Genomic DNA, 17,526 nt, shown 5'->3' on the forward strand with positions numbered 1-17,526 from the left:
ATGACAAAAAATGCAACAAAACTATGTTGGCTTTGAGAGTCCAAATATAATAAGTAAAACACAGACATTTAAGTTAAAAAGAGTAAAATCAAAGAGTTTCAAACACCGGGTCTGTAACAGGATGTCAGGCTCACTTGAAATTTCAGTTCTATCATTTAACTTGAGAGTAGACGCTCTCCTCAGGCGGCTCTCGCTTCTTTCTTCCTCGTGTTTTTCTTTCAGAGAAATTTAGTGCAGCATAGTTTAGTTCTTCATCAGCTTCGGTCTGCATTGTAAGTACAACAGACAAAACAAATGTTTCTTAATCTGGTTTAGATGGTTATACTAACTTTTCAGACATTTTAACTAAACACCAATATTTTTTATTACTTACCAGTTGGCATAAGGCGTCATTTTGTGCTTCAGTTATTACACTTTCTGCTATAAACATGAGATCATAGTAACAAATACATATTACTAAAATGCACTTAATATGCAGTTTACTTCTGAATTTTTTATAACCATAAAATTCAGTGATATAAATAAATTCTTCCAATAATTAACATAGGAATAATAACCACCATGGAGTGTATTTGCAGTGTATACAATGACTATCTCCCCCATGAATTTATTTTATATAAATGATTAGTCTTTAAATTATTTAAGTGTAATGGAATAATTTTGTTCTCATAATTTTAGATACCTGTAGCTCTTACCTTTAATTGGCGTACATATTCTTCGTTTGCAAACAAGGAAAATATTCCCAGAGACAGAAATGGCCAAACAGACTATTAAGGCTATTTGAAGAAACTCAATTTTTTTGGCTTGCTCTATAAAAAACAAACAAAATAATATGTTCTCAGAATGTCTCATCACTCATATTTTAACATATTTGAAGTATAAACACCAGTACTGAACACAAAATCATACCAAGTTCGAGTGTCGTCCCATTTCCAAATAATATCTCCCCACATGTGGCCACAGCGCAGTAGTAAGTCCCAGCATCGGAGGAGCTGACGTTCTTAGAGAAGTGATAAACACATGCCCTCTGAGTATCAGATCTTTTCTCACATTCATTATGTGTATTAGCGTAAATGACTGGATGAGATTCATGAGATCTGTCTCTGAACCAAAGAACTCTGAGACCTCCTGGACACGTCTTGTTGACAGAGTGAGAGACTGAACACTGGAAAGTCACTGTGTCTCCTGGATGGATTGGATTTGATCCTGTCAGCTGTTGAACAACTACTGATGCTTTCTGATTGTTTCCTGTGTAATAAAAATGCAAAGACATTGTGCTGTCATAGTAGCTGAAAAATATTGTAAATGAGTGTTACGTTCCCCTAAAAAGGTTCAGGGGATGAGGGGGATGTAACAAAATGTGTCCAGGTCGAAAAAAGGAGACAGAGAGGCAAAAGAGCTTTTTTAAAGCTTATATTAAGGATGTACACTTACCTTTTACAAACAAATATGTGCCACTCCAGTTAGTCCTAATCCACTCTGTGAGCCCACAGTGATAGATTCCCTCGTCCTCTTGGACGGTCTTCAAAATAGTCACATTGCTGAAATTGTTATCATTATGTTCCTCAAATCTTGATCTAGAAAATGCAGGACCATATTGCGCTGGTGTAGATTTAAACGATGTCATAATTAACTTTAGGGTATCCCCGTGATTCTGCTTGTACCAGTGGACTTCTCCACTCTGGAGCCCTTTGGGCAAAGCACATGTTAAGGTCACTGGTTGACCAAGTTGAACTGTTTTCACTGGAACCAGAGAATCTGAAAGAAGAAAAAATATATAAAAATGGAAAAAGCTTTTTCTTGCAACAATCAATGCACGCAAATTTTTCCACATAACAAAAAAACCCTTACATCCTTGCCGAAGAACAAACAATGTCATCCATAAGACGATCATCTTGACACTGCACCTCGTTCAGGACTTCACTGGTGTTTTAGTGAGTGAAAGAGGTGGCATGATTGTATTAGGTCAGACGCTAAAATGTATCTGATTGGTTAACACTGAAAAGACTGAAAAATACACTTCCTGTCACATTGGTCTCATCCTGGGCTTTGTGAAGCATATCACCTCGCTTTCAACTGTTCAGATGTACAGAAATGCATTGCAAAAGGGGACAAAAGAACAAGCAGAGCCAATGTCCTTTTTCCAATTAATGTGGCAAAGTTTGTGGCAAACGATTCAGCAGTCGCATTAAATATCACCCAGGTTTACCCCATGGTGGAGCTAGAGGTAAAGACAGGATAATGGCAACTGCAAGATTTTAGCTGTCATTATCCTTCCTCAATTAAATTAGAAAGACTTCTTTCATATCAGCTGGATCTAGAAAACCTAAAAGCCAATGGCACTGTTGTATCATGTGTCATGATAGTAGCCATGAAATCAAATCATTATTTGTCAAGACAGTTTTTCTTAATATGGCACTGACCAAACCCTCTTTCAAATTCAAATGTGCACCATATAAACTTCCTCTGAACTGAAATACACGGATAGAGGTCAGAGGTCACAGAGAGAAATGGGAAATAGGAAAAAAAAACAAAAACAGAAAGGATTTCTGAATCTTTTAATCTTTAGTTTTTAAATGTATTTAATACACTCTAAATGCCCATAATTTATTTTTAACTTGCAAACTGCTTTGAGATCTCAAATTAAAGTTAAAGTTAAAAAAAAATTAAATTAAATTCATACATCTATTTTCTACTGCTTATAAATCGTGTCAGGAATCTATCTTATATACAATGTTCCCAAAACACCTCACCGAAAAGGTGTCAAAGGTGCATCAGTGTCAGATACCCACATCTTCAGCTGTTTCCTTTGATTCTGAACTTTTTAAAAAAATGATCAAAGTGTGTTTGAGGTTTGACAAAGTTGCTATCAGCAAAGGCTTACCAGCAAACCTCCCACAGAGCCTTTCCTCCTTGTTATCTATGCAAAGCGTAAACAACAAGAAGCACAGAAGTTAAGCTGGCTCATAACTCAAGCATAAAAGAGTCTTAAAGGGAGAATGACCACTAGTGGTGTGCGGATCGATATTGAAATATCGATTCTTCCGATACCAGTAATTTATGTTCTAGAATCGATTCTCATATTAAAATATCGATATTTTAGTACTTTGGGGTAAATTTGTAGTTTTTCATTAACAGGAACACAGTGGAAAGAAACTATCATTCAGATCGTCTAAATTGGAAGGAACTACTTCCGCTTCTGCCTTTCACAGTCATGTGCGAAATACGGCTGTATAAATGTGTCGCAGCCCCTGGCGTGCGCATTCACAACAATGGCTGAGCGTATAAACGGAGGGATGTGCGCACGTATTTTACCTCCACAAACAGCCAAGACGCGGTTTGCGATACATGTGGCAAGACAGTGAGGTGTTGTGGTAACACCACTAACTTCGTCAAACACCTCACAGTGAATCATATCACAGAATATGACAAGGTTATGTTGAGGTGAACTGAAGAGGAGGAGAGGGGCAGGTGCTGCTAGGGCGAGACAGACGTCTCTGAGTCCTTTAGTGCTGCAGGCAGGCAACGTGTTCAAATAGCGCACAGCTTCAGGTTTTTTATTTCTAAATAATAATTCTGCATTATGAAGCGATAAGAACAAGTAGTCTGATGTCCTGTAATCATTATGAAGCTTTATTATTATATTATTATTACAATTTCATAATACAATTACATATTGTATTATAAACATTACGTTTTTGTACAAAGTATCGGTATCGGATCAGTATTGTCGATTTACCCTGAATTTTACTTGGTATCGGATCGGAAAGGAAATCAGTGGTATCACACATCACTAATGACCACAGTTTAAAGGATGCAAAGTGGCTGATTGGCTCAAAGAAGGCCAACAAGGAGATGATTGGACTAGTGTAATGATGCCACTATTGATTTTGACACTGTGGGGAAGTAGAGATGTAAAGAAGAGACTACCAACTGAATACTGAGGAAACAGGCAGATGAGTGATTACAGACTGTCCTTATTAAACTAAGAGCAAACGTAATCAATAGACTAACAAATTTTCTAATTCCATTATCTGATCTGTTGGGTATTGCCTGCCTCTGCTAAATTCTTTTTATACCTGGTGGAGATAAAAATGTAGGGGAGACCGGGGATAGTTGTAACATTTTTGACATTTCTGTCTGTAAATTGGAGCTCGTTTAAGGTAGTGGATTCAAAATGTAATGCAAAGTATTTACATGTCTCTGCTATTAAATAGTGCAGCTATTTTCTCTGCAGCACAATTACCCATTGCATGGTATGGTCTCAAACACAAAGAGTGAAATGTTACAATTAACCCCATAGTCTGGGTTAGTTGTAACATATCCTGGGGTGAAATGTAACACAATGAAATAAGGGTACTAACGAAACATTAACATGTAATCTTTGTTTATTCAACACATGAATGCACTTAGAGCCATTTATGTAGCTGTGTGTGTGTGTGTGTGTGTGTGTGTGTGTGTGTGTGTGTGTGTGTGTGTGTGTGTGTGTGTGTGTGTGTGTGTGTGACAGAATGCAGAAATCTAGCTTTTGAACATATTCCAACCCCCCAAAAAAGACAAATTATGGAATTTTCTGCAACTGAATATTTCATTAATTTTGGTTGGTCTTCCTTGAGTTTGGCCTCATTGGCTCAGTGGGCATTATAACCTACAACTCTTGCACCAATTTTGAACATAACAATGAAGCTGAAAAAATGTAGTTGTTCACCAGCATCGCAATTCCATTACTTTTTATCATGGCTTACCTTGGTGTGGTTTGCAAAGTGCTTCAGAAAGATGAGGAAATCTGTTTCTTGCACCCATCCTGATTTATTTCCACTACCAGTACTTCCTACTGGTCCATCTCTGACACAGTGGTCTGCATAATGTATGTGTGGGAACACAAACAGTGGAGGAATTGTGTTGCCAATGGCATTAACCGCATATACAAAGGTGACCAGTGAACCTCTCTCTGCTGATGTCGTTGCCCCAACTTGTTTAATATAAGTTAAAGTAATAGTGTGGTAAGTTGTAACATCTGCATTATTGTTACAACTAACCCAGACTGTTGCTGTTACAACTGGCCCAGACTCCTATAGCCATGAACTAGCTAACATTACAGCCAACGGCTAAAACATTAGCACTAAAGACTTACACAGAATATATCCCCATAGACATACAAATAACATAATTTAAGTTTGATGAGTTTAACTGCAAAGCAGATAATGCTATTAAACATTGAAATAAAGTAGAAAAACTTACTTTTTTTCATGTTAAATTGTCTGTGTTTGACAAAATGTGCTGATTTTTCACATGTGATAGCAGAACTGAATTGGGCATGCACAGGATGAGTCACATCATTTGAAACGTAGCCCTGATTGGAGAAATTGGAAGTGTTACAACTAACCCACGTTACAACTATCCCCGGTCTCCCCTACTTCGCCCTCTGATTTTAAGTGCTTAATCATGAGTTTACAGCACAATCAACAATGAAATCAGAAATGGACTTTCTCTTTCAACAATCACGATTCTGTTAAAGATGATATTTTATAGCGGGATGATCTGGATGCATCCTATTTCCAACATTTCATTAAGCACAACTATTTCAGTGTGAAAACAGTCAGCTAGAAATGTACGTTTTCCACCTGCCTGGTTGTTGACATTAGAATTCCCTACAAAGGTGAGAGGTCCGGCCTCTCTTTTCAGCTTGATAAAATGCAGCTGCAGACCAAGGCTGCTTTGACATTCTGCAGTTATGAAGGGCATCTTTGGAGAAATTACATGTATGCTTTTTGGCTTTGCTAGTAATAATGCACCTATGACTGGCTTACAGAGAGGAGCAACCACACCTGTGCAAAAAGATTAACCACAACTGTTATTCACAAGCTATGATTTGTTGCCCATGACGCTGTAAAACAGATTACAGACCTAGGTATTGATCAACTTTGACTCCAAAAATGTCCTGATGATCTCGGTAAATTTAACAGCGTGGCCTTATTCTCTGTTCAGAGAAATGCGTATGTGGGTAAAATAAAGCTGCAGATGACCCTTTGCAGAAAAACTCCATGACTAAAGCAGATTGCTGTCTGCTTTAATGATTCTGACGTGGAAAACTCTATTGTTACAAAATATTTCTCAATTTTTAGCATTTTGCGCTGTTAAAGTTTGAGATTTGTCATGGAAACTCAAAAGACACTGCAAACACCCGATGAGCTTGTTCGAAATGGTTTATTCACATGTCGCAACATGGAGAGAGCGCGCTGGTCAAATGCCAAAGTCATCTCTGAAGATGGGCCGCCACCCTATAAGACATGTATAACATATATATATAAGACATATATATAAGACACTATAGTGTCTTATGTATGAACAAAAAAAGCACAGAGACAAAGAAACTCCACAGCACATCACGCAGGTCTATACCTCCCAGTTCAGCTCATCCTTGAAACCTTCCTATATTCTTGGGAATGCTGGGATTATTACTGTTATTATTATTATTGTTATTATGTTTAAATTTGGAAATTCTTTATTTAAAGTTCATAATAAATATGTAGTTGTGGTTGTATATATATTTGAGCCTCTATGTAGATGTTTAACTTGTGTGTATTAGAAAAAAAAATCAAAAATCAATGGAAATTTGTGCACCCAACTCTAGATTTTTTATTGTGATGTAGAATGCAAGATATACATTCATGTTTTCTATGGCTAAGTTCTTTCTAGTTGATATTTAAACATATTAACACTCCAATAAATGCATCAGAGAACAACTTAGGGCTCACCGTTTTGCCCCAAAATACACTGGCAGCAGGGGATTGAACTAAGAATCGTTCCGTTATGATGACCTCTACCTTGTGAGCTACTTTTTAAGGTGTGTTAATTTACAGTAAGATAGTTTGGGTTAATGTTAGAAATCCATTTCCCCGTGTAAATGTTTTCTGTTTTCTAAAAATTGGTGCTCACCTGATTTTGTGGGAGAGCTGGGGCTCTATCAAAACTTCAGTGGGACATGCTGATACACAATAAGACAACAAAATATTTATTAAGACAATTTATTACAAGACTGCAGCAAAATGGTGAAATGTCCTACATGGTTACATATGATGTAATAAAAGTATTATTTACAGTTCACTGTTGCAGAGTTACAAATATTAACACACTCCACTGGTATATATATGAACATATTTAAATTCCCATTTGGTAGACATCCTGACTTCTTATGTGATTTTAGTAATGTCCATTTTCAATCCCGTACATAGTTTTTGATGTGCTTGTGCAATAATGTAAATGAGATAAAAGACAGAGTAAAACAACAGCCATTCATGACCAAACTGCTGCTTTATTAAACACTGACAAAAGCATGAACAGAACAACATACCAAGGAGTGATACGTAGACCTAATTCAGCCCAAAAGCCTTGGCAGCCATGTAGATTTGCTGCCTCTTTGCTGGCTTTGTGTTGTTTTTTGTACATCTGTCAGCTTTCATCATGGTAAAGACAACACCAGAAAACATCCACGTATCCATATTCTAGGATAATAGAGTAAATAAAAATATTATAAATATCAAAACACATAAAATCGCTAAAAGAAAATTCAAAATTACAATCAAATTTATAGCATTAAGAACTTTACCTGTTGTATTTTTTGATAGCTGAAGTTGTTCTGCAGGACAGCAGCTTGAATGGTAAATGGTCTGTATTTGTACAGCGCTTTACACTACAGTCAGTCATCCACCCAGTCACACACACATTCACACACTGGTAACCAGTGGTGAATGTGTGTGTGACCACAATTCAGAGATGGTCCTGGTGTTTCACCGGGATGCTCTCTCCACATTGCAATGTGTTTATTAAACTCACTTCAAATCAAGCTCACTGGGTGTGTTGCAGGTTATTGTTAAAATTTCCATAACAAGCTTCTGTGAAGCACTTTGGGATTTTTATCTTTATAGGTGCTATATAAATAAAATTTTACTTACTTTTTTACTTACTTATCCCAATTGAGCTCCTGATGAAGGCTCTCAGGGTCCTGTTGAACTTGTATAGTTCTAGGCATTCAGGTGTGGGGTATTGAGTCATAGGCTTCTTGTAGTCAATCCAGGCAGTCCACAGGTTGGTCAGTCTGGTCTTGCAGTCTCGGGCGACAGCTCTGTCTACCAGTAGCTGGTGTTTCACTCCTCTGGTATTCCTGCCAATTCCTTTCTGTGCCCCACTCATGTACTGATCCATGTGCCTGTTCCTCTAAGGCCCTACCCATATGGAAAAGATATATATAAATCTTATAAAGTTTGTATCTGTCTTGTGTGAAACTTGTATGAAAAGCATACAAGAGTGAAAACAGATATAAGATCCCTTGAAAAATTATATAATGAAACTTGTATGTTTTGGATACTTACTAAAACAATGTATGAAAGTAATGAGAAAGTGGCCACTTTCATGAGTAATCACATATAAGTTTTTACTATTTCTTTTCCATATGGGTATGATGCCTGACAGGAGCTTCCATGTGGTACTGAGGCAGGTTACTGACCAGTAGTTGGATGGGACCAGTCCCTTCTGTGGGTCCTTGGGGATCAGGAGTGTCCTGCCTTCAGCTAGCCCAGGGGTCTGCAACCCTCGGCTCCAGAGCCACACGTGGCTCTTTCATCCTTATACTGCAGCTCTGTGTGAATGGAAAAAATACATTATAAGTATTTAACTGAAGTGTTAGTTCTTTTTAGAAAGTGTAATTCTAACTTGGAAGATTATTGTGATCTTGAAATATTAAAATAAAATTATATTTTATTATTTTCATCGCTCAAAATAAGGGTCACACTCACAGAAGCCTGTATATCCACCAAAAGTCCATGCATTTATCGAGACTTTCAACCCCGGGTAGGCCAAGTATGAGGAAATGTAAGAAAAGAAAAATATCTTAAGAAAATACAACATTTAATGATGCCTGGGCAGATGGAGAAGGCTGATCTGAGTAAAAATCAATTCAAGACGTGGATGAAGTCTGCAAATTCAACTATATATGCAAATTTTGTGGCAGCTCAGGAAATAGTCAGGCATGGGAAGCTGTCCATGGACGGAGAATATATGAAGGATTCATTCATTAAGATTTCAGAACACCTAATCGCAGACTTTAAAAACAAGAGAGATGCCTCTCTCTGCGAAGACTGTCAAAGACAGAACCACAGAAATGGCGTTGCTGTTTAAGGTGGAGCACATGTACTCTGATCTCCTGCTTTGTAACAGATGTCCAGAGGAGAGGTGCTGAAACGCTTCGCTGCATGTCAGCGAGAGGTGAAAACTTTCACGAGCAGCAAAGGGCTCACCTTTTCTGAGCTGGAACAGCCAGAGTGGCTGGAAAAGCTGCACTTCATGGTGGACATGACAGTGTTAGTATTTGAGTCCAAACGGAAAGTTTTAGCCAGAGATTTACAGAGAGGCACACTTTCTCACTTCCCTCTGTAAGGGAGTGCAAACAAGCTCATGAGTTGATCAATTCTGAGTATTAGCAGTCTGCAATCACCACAATGCAAGCATTGTTTGGGAAACGATTCAGTGAGTTCAGAGAGAAAAACCCACATTATGCTTCCCTGTCCCTCCTCTGACCATCGATCCATCCCTATTAAATGTGGCTGCAGGTGTAAGTCAACCTGATCTGGAGATCGAGCTGGCTGACATAGCTGACAAAGATATGTGGGTGTCCCAATTCAAACACTTGACAGGGGATGTTGCCCATAGCAGGCCAATAAGTTCAGAATCACAAACTCGTGTTTGAAACATGGAATGCCATCCCCAGCACCTACATAAACATGAAGAAATATACATTTGGAGTCCTATTGATCCGCATACGTATGTGACTAGCTATTCCACCATGAACTATGTTAAAAACAAAAACTGCTCATGCCTCACAGGTGACAGTTTACAGTTCTGAGTAAAGATGAAAGTTGCTTTGTACAGCCCAAATTTGCAGACGCTGTGCGCAGAGGTTCAGGAACAGAAGTCCCATTAACCAGTTAAAATAAATATTTATGCAAATATTTGTTTTCCATTGTTTAGTGACATATTGTTTTTTTCCAATTTATTTTTTAAATTCAGGTCAAGGCTCCAAAAGCCCAAAGGCGATATACGGATGACCCCTCACAATATTGTTTTGCCTGTTACATGGATAATTTAAGTTCAGCTTTTTAATTCATTTGAAAGACGCCTTGGACTCAGCGTGTTTCTCTTTTGTTATTATTTTTTTAAGTGTTCAAGATGATCAAAATGTGTTCATTACATAAATAAAATCTAATTTTCTCTGTAGCACTTCATGGGTTTCATAACCAACACATTATAATTGATTATACAAAGCATAAAGGTAAAAAAACAACAAAACAATATATACAGTGTTATCTGCATTTCAGATGTCACAAAGTATTTGCGGCTCCCAGTGTTTGTCTTTTTTTACATGGAAATGGCTCTTTGGGTGTGAAGGTTGCCGACCCCTGAGCTAGCCATTCTGGGTGTGTCTCATTGACCAGCAGCTGGTTCATTTGTGCTGCCAGACGCTCATGGAGTGCAGTCAGCTTCTTCAGCCAGTAGGTGTGAATCATGTCAGGGCCTGGTACAGTCCAGCTCTTTATACTGGAAAAGCTTCCTTCTTAAAAGTCTGGCACTGTGGTTACTGGTTCAGGTTCGTTGTTGTGGTCTGCTCTTAGATCCACTAGCCTTTGTGGGTTGTGTTCTTCTCGTATTGCTCTGGAAGGACACGGCCTTGGTGGTGCTGTTCATATATTGTTCCCCGGCCACTGAGAGTACACCTTTGATGATTCCATGAAGTAAAGCTGCTATATTGCTTCGAGCTGCTGGTCAATGCTGTGAGTCTTTGCTTGGATGTAGATTGACAGTAAACTGACAAACTTTACTTTTATGGTTTGCTTGATCTCTGACTGCTGGCTCACTTACCTAAAAGTCGAATGGGAATCAGCCTTTAGCTTTCATGCCCTGTTTTTGTTAAACAAGCCTCCTGATTCAAGAGACAGACTTCACTTATCCTATTTACTCACTATGTAAGTATTTAAACGACATTTTGCATTTAATCATTAGTTATTATTAAACTATCGCTCTCTTCCACAATATCTGCTTTATTCTGTCTTTAGATGAAAGTATATCTAGTTCTGCTGAAGGTTTCTTCTGTTAAAGGGAGTTTTCCCTTCCTACTGTCACCAAGTGCTTGCTCAAAAAGGGAAGACTGATTTTTGGGGTTATCTCTCTATTATTGTAGGGTCTTCATGTTACAAAACAAAGTGCCTCAGGTTGAATGTTATTGTAATTTGGTGCTAAATAAATACAAATGAATTGAATTGATTGGTCACCTATCTCTTAAACACACTCTCAGACTTGGAGGTACTAGAGCCCAGTTAACAACAAACCTTCCCAGCAGGAATCAGTGAGCACTTGTTGAAGCCAGAAAGCCCACATAAAATATAAATTAAAAAGAAAAATATTCCCATGATCTCTGAACTGGAAACCTCTGACAATTTGACTATGGCTAAAAATTATATCCTTAAAAGTTATGGATATAATTATAAACAGAACAATTAACAAAAAGCACCATTTGTGTAGCCCAAGACCTACCAGCAACTAGCATGTTCATAGTGCCATTTAGAAAGTCTATGTGATTAACAAGATATTTAGTACATTTGTACATGTAAGATATGAGTTCATTGTTTGAGAGTGTGGTAGTCGAGATTTTATCGTTTTTATATTAATTCCATATTTTATGTTTATTTAGACATTTTGCGTGACTTCATCGAAAGTAAAGACTATTTTTGTTTTATAAAGCATTTAAAAAAGAAACTGAAATGTAATGAAATGACACAGACAGGGCACAAAGACACATAAAACACACAGATATTCATCCCCAGATGCAAACATAAACTGGACCCAAACGCAGACAATGGAGATGAATGTGGATCTTTAACAAAAACGAGCCTTTATTCTTGACTGCACAAAAAGCTACAAAACAAAAGGTGGCGGAGGAACTGAGAAAAAACAAACAAAAAGCTAAACCGGGAAAAGCTCAATTAAAGAACATGAGGAACATAGAAAACATTACCAAAAACCTGAAACTGGAAACGCGGAACCTAAGACATGGAAACCTTGAGGAGGAAATGCAGGATGAAACACGGGGGATGACAAACAGGAGAAAACGCAGACAATCTGACAGAGGCAAGCGCACACTATATATTACACACAGAGAAGTGAGGAAATGGCAGGCAGGCAGGGAACACAGCTCACAATAATCAGACGAGATGAGACCAGGTGGAAGCAAAACAGAATACACTGATGCACAAGACTCTCCGAAGTAAAACAGGAAAGGGGAACATAGAACCAAGAACACTAGACACAACACAAGTAACACAAGGGAGGCACAGAGAATACCTAAACACTGGAAATAATTACAAATAACGAATAAACTAACAAAATCAATGAATATTAATAAACATAAACTGGGAGTCACTAGACTCCGGACCCTCAAAGCAAGTCATATTCATCATAATACATGTCATTATTATTGTTGTTATTATTGCTGTTGTTGTGATTATTAGCAGAGATGATGCATTGCAAGGCGGTCCGTGCAGCTGTGCATGATATAACACTAACATGCAAACTAAAATGGGACTAGGTGACCTAGCATAAAAACAACGAAAGCTATAATTCACATTCAAATTTCCATTCAACTATTTAAGGTAGAAACAAACTACATTATCTAATCTTAAAAAAAAAAACAAAAAGCAGCAAATATAAAGTCAAGCTCACCTAACAGGAAAGACAAACAGGCAATACAATGCTACTGCAGTAACAAACAACATGGCTGCAAGGCTCAGTTCAGATAAACTCACCAACACAGTTGATCCTGACTCTCACATTCCTGAATTTATACTGTCAGTCTGCACAAGTGTTTTCTCACACTACAGTATCTCCAACAAAAACAATTTGTTTTTACAAGAAAAGCTTCTAATTCAGCAGCACTCAACTTAATTTCTCTTACAAAGGCAGAAAGCTACCTATGGAATGAGCGGGACTCACGTCTCCTCTCCAACAGGAGTGTGAATCCACTGATTAAATCACATAGTAGTTTGAGGATTTTTTTTTGTTTTTGTTTTTCTTTTGCAAAATTTTAAGTTGATGTGTTGATTTTTCTTTTCTTTGATATTTTTTCCTAATTTTCTTTTATTTTCTGTGTTTTTGTTTTTTCAAGAAAACACACAACACTTGAAATCAGGATTTAACTTGAGAGTAGACACTGTCCTCAGCAAAGTCTCTCTTCCTTGTGCTTCTCGATTTTCTTTCACTGAAGTTCAGTGCAACATAGTTTACATGGCCATCAGTTTCAGCCTGTGTAATAAAGATATGCAATAATAACAACCAGGTGAAATAATAATAATGAGCTTTTCAGTTTTAATTGAATAACAAGCATTTTCATTACTTACTGGTTGGTGTGAGGTGTCAATTTGGTCTTCCGATATAGCATTTTCTATTCATAAAGATGAATTCAATTATTATGACAAATACAAAATAGTAACATGCATTTGATGTGGCAACTATTTCAAAATGTATTTCCTAACATATAAATATATAACACAAAACATTTAATATGTATTCATATTCATATTTAAACAATGGAAATGCTACTTGAATAACGGGGCAATCTTAGCTTTGGAAATCATCATACAACACTTACCTTTATTTTGTATTCTTTGGTTGCAGATGAGGAAAACATTTCCAGTGACAGAAATGACCAAACACACTATTATTAAGGCCAGTTGAATAAATGCCGACTGTGTTTTTTCCACTACAAAACAAACAACCAGAAAGATATATCAAAGTTTCCAAAAAAAATCACTCATATGCTGCCAACATACCTTGACTATAACTTCCAGTAGTAAACAAAAAATCATACCAGCTTTCAGATCGGTTCCATTTCCAAATAATATCTCCCCACATGTGGCCACAGCACAATAGTAAGTCCCTTCATCAGAGGAGCTGATGTTCTTAGAGAAGCGATAAACACAGCTATTCTGAAGGTCAGATGGTTTTTCACATTCATTGCTTCTCTTTCTGCCAGTGTAGATGATGCTAGGATGAGATTTGTCTGAACCAGCTCTGAACCAGAACATATCACGATCCCGTGCATATGTGTTGTTGTCAGAGTCAGAGAAAACTGAACACTGGAGAGCTGTTGTGTCTGCTGGATTGACTGGATCTGATACAGCTGGCCACTGAACGACAGTATAGTTTGATGCCCTCTGAGTGTTTCCTGTTTATTAAAAATATAAAGACAATCGTCAAAACATGCTCCAACACACTAATACATTTTTTGAAAGTATGCCAGTTTATTACCTTTTACTAACAAATATGTCCCACTCCATTCAGGATTAAGCCATTCAATGATTCCACAGTGATAGATTCCTTCATCCTCTTGGACTGTCTTCAAAATGGTCAGATTGCTAAATGTTTTTTTATTACATGCGTCATATCTTGATCTAACTATTTCTTGACCATACTGAGGTGGTGTAGTTCCATACAGTGTTGAAATCAGTTTGAGCTCATCCCCGATACTCTGCTTGTACCAGTGGACTTCCAAAGTGCTGAGCTCTTTATTGCTGGGTAAAGCACATGTTAACGTTGCTGGTTCACCAAGCTGAACGATTTTCATTGGAACCAAAGAATCTGAATTAAGAGAATACAGAAAAAAAATGATGTGAAAATGTTCAAATGCAAAATAATTCATTTTATTTTCAACACATTTTTTTCTATTTGACATAATTTATCTTCATAGAATAGTTGTGGAGAAAATTAAAGAGCACTTACATCCTTGATGAAGAAAGAGCAAAGTAATCCACAGCACCATCATCATGACACTGCTCGTTGTTGAGAACACGGTCTTTCAGTGAGTGAAGGAGGCAAGATGATCATGTTAGGTAAGGCTGTAAAATGATTCTGATTGGTTAACACATATAGATTCAAAAGGACCCTTCACGTCACACTGTTTCCCTCCTGGGCTCTGTAAAACATTTCACCTCTCTTTGATATTCTGTTGTAATTATCCATTTGGTTAATTTTTACTTCTCTCTTGGTGGTTATTCGTTCTCTATTCCTTCCTTTTCTTTTCATCTGAAGGACATAAACAGTGGAACAGTCACCACTTCTGTTTGTGGTGTGTAGTGCAAGAAATAACACAAAAACATTACATATTGAATTTCTGATGAAATTTGACATCTTGACTTGGAGAAAAGCTGGCGCACAGGATGAAGCGAAGGCTTTTGCCCAAGTAATGTGCAACTTTATTTATTTATATGTTTTTGCATTTTTCATAACAAACCAATCAGCACTTGCATTGAATGTCACCCATGTTAACCCCATGGTGGAGCTAGAGGTAAAGACAGAATAATGTTACCTCCAAGACCTTAGCTGGTATACACTGTTTTACTTTCTCAATCAAAATGGCATGTCTTCTTTGCATCAGCTGGCTGTATAAAGAATATCAAAATACCTATACAAAGATATGGTATAGACCTAAGTTATGAAATCAAATCATTATGTTCTAAGACAGTTTTCCTTTATTAGTCTGAGCAAACTCTGCACAGCATGGACTGATTTCATGTCCTTTGAGATTGCAGATTTCAAGATCAACAATTGTACACTGCTCAAAAACTTCAGAGAGGCACTTTGAAAACATATCAGACCTCAAAAGTCCTGAGGCATCGCCTCCCAGATCAGGATCAGGGCATCAGTGAGCTCCTGAGCAGTCTGAGGTGCAACCTGCTGGTGTCAGATGGACTGAAACATAATGTCCCAGAGTTGTTCTAATGAATATAGATGACTTGAACACTGGGCCCATTCAATTCCTTTATCCTCCAGGACTTGCCTGCATACTCTTGCAACATGAGGCCATGTATTCTCATAGTCTGTCAGTGGATCCAAGGACATCTAATGGCAGTAAGGGTACTGGTGCCTATCACTTTGAGGTCTGCGAATTTTTCCAAGGATTTCCTTCCTCAGACCACCAGTGACCCAACAACAAACTGGTCATGCTAAATGATATTACAGGAATGTTTTACATGGATTCTACAGACGCTTTCCATCTCTTGCATGTGCTCAGGGTGAACCTGCTCTCACATGTAAGAAGCACAGGTCACCAGTGGTAGATCCTGTTCGTCCTTGCACAAAAGAGTATATACCAGTCCTGCTGATGGATAAGGACCTTCTATAACCCAGCTCTCCTAGATTAACTGCCTGTCTCCTAGAATCAATTTAATTCAATTCAGTTCAATTCAGTTTTATTTATACAACGCCAAATCACAACAGTCGTCCCAAGGCACTTTATGTTGTAAGGTAAAGACCCTACAATAATACATACAGAGAAAAACCCAACAATCATATGGCCCCCTATGAGCAAGCACTTTGGCAACAGTGGGAAGGAAAAACTCCCTTTTAAAAGGAAGAAACCCCCTGCAGAACCAGGCTCAGGGAGGGGCGGGGCCATCTGCTGCAACCGGTTAGGTTGAGAGAGGAAGACAGGATAAAGACATGCTGTGGAAGAGAGCCAGAGTTTAATAACGAGCCAGCATCAATATTCTTGAGACTGTGCTGGGAGATACAGCAATCATATGTGATGTGCTATTCTTGAGGAGTTGGACTACCTGTGTAATACCTGTAGTGTCCAGTAGTAATTGAAAAATTGTGCTATCAGTTATAATTGATTTGATGACATACGCTGATTGAAAGGTGTTTCTTTGTTGTTGTTGTTTTGTTTAATTTAAGCCCATTCTTAAATCTATTGAAAATTTGTAGACAGTGAAAAGTCATGAGGAGGAGTCACAAGGAAACCAGTCAATTTTAGTCTGCGCTACCAATTCTGCCAAGAGGAGTGATCCAGTATCCATTCAGAGTACCCAAAAGCATCTGGGGGCATAAAACCAAATATCATTGGAGGTGTATGCATATATCAAAGCCTATTTATAAATGTTTGACTTTGTGTAGATAGAAGAGAATGCAAAAAATACATTAAAACTTATAAACCCTATCATTCTAGGTATTTTTGTATTTATGCTATTTAATCATTCTACCTTGAAAGAAATCATTAAAAGCTCCAAATTGCCATGACATTCGTGCCTATGATGAGTGTAAATGCATCCAGAACAGTATATCACCTAAATAAACTGTTTCTGTCACGGTGTGGCATGGCACACCGTGGAAGGAGTGGGGAAGGAGGACCCAGGCGCGGTGCTCTACGTATAGACAGTGTTTATTTACAGAGGGTGATATCAAACAACAATAAATCCCCGTGTTTCTCCCCAGACTCCCGTGTCGTGTCCTCCAAGTGCTCTCTGCTCCCGTGTCTGCACTCCCGGTGCTCGCTGCTCCTTAAGCCCTCCACGCTCCTCCTGCGGGAAACAATAGCGGCAGCAGTCAGGACACTGAACAATGGCAGGCATACACTACACGACCAAAACCTAAACTGGGTAACTAACGTGGAGTCCCAAGCAATGATCCCGCGTCGGTGGGAGC

General features: G+C 38.0%; 2 protein-coding genes across 2 annotated transcripts; both read right to left on the reverse strand.

Moving 5' to 3' along the window:
* On the reverse strand, positions 1-1,762 carry LOC146676781 (uncharacterized). The gene is made up of 5 exons (XM_085415112.1): positions 1,435-1,762; positions 910-1,248; positions 696-809; positions 374-420; positions 1-265 (listed from the first exon to the last, which is right to left on the reverse strand). Exons 1-5 carry the CDS (start codon positions 1,625-1,627, stop codon positions 152-154), a joined length of 807 nt encoding a protein of 268 aa, XP_085271238.1. The 5' UTR covers positions 1,628-1,762; the 3' UTR covers positions 1-151.
* A 6,808-nt stretch (positions 1,763-8,570) lies between these two features.
* LOC146676782 (uncharacterized) lies at positions 8,571-14,869 on the reverse strand. The gene is made up of 5 exons (XM_085383643.1): positions 14,827-14,869; positions 14,356-14,685; positions 13,916-14,272; positions 13,697-13,807; positions 8,571-8,638 (listed from the first exon to the last, which is right to left on the reverse strand). The coding sequence occupies exons 1-5, from the start codon at positions 14,867-14,869 to the stop codon at positions 8,571-8,573; spliced, it is 909 nt and encodes a 302-aa protein (XP_085239769.1).
* Between the last annotated feature and the right edge of the window lie 2,657 nt (positions 14,870-17,526).

Source organism: Rhamphochromis longiceps, linkage group LG2 (assembly GCF_057381845.1).
Source record: "Rhamphochromis longiceps isolate RC_006_pf linkage group LG2, R_longiceps_female_GT1.1, whole genome shotgun sequence".
Classification (NCBI taxonomy): domain Eukaryota; kingdom Metazoa; phylum Chordata; class Actinopteri; order Cichliformes; family Cichlidae; genus Rhamphochromis; species Rhamphochromis longiceps.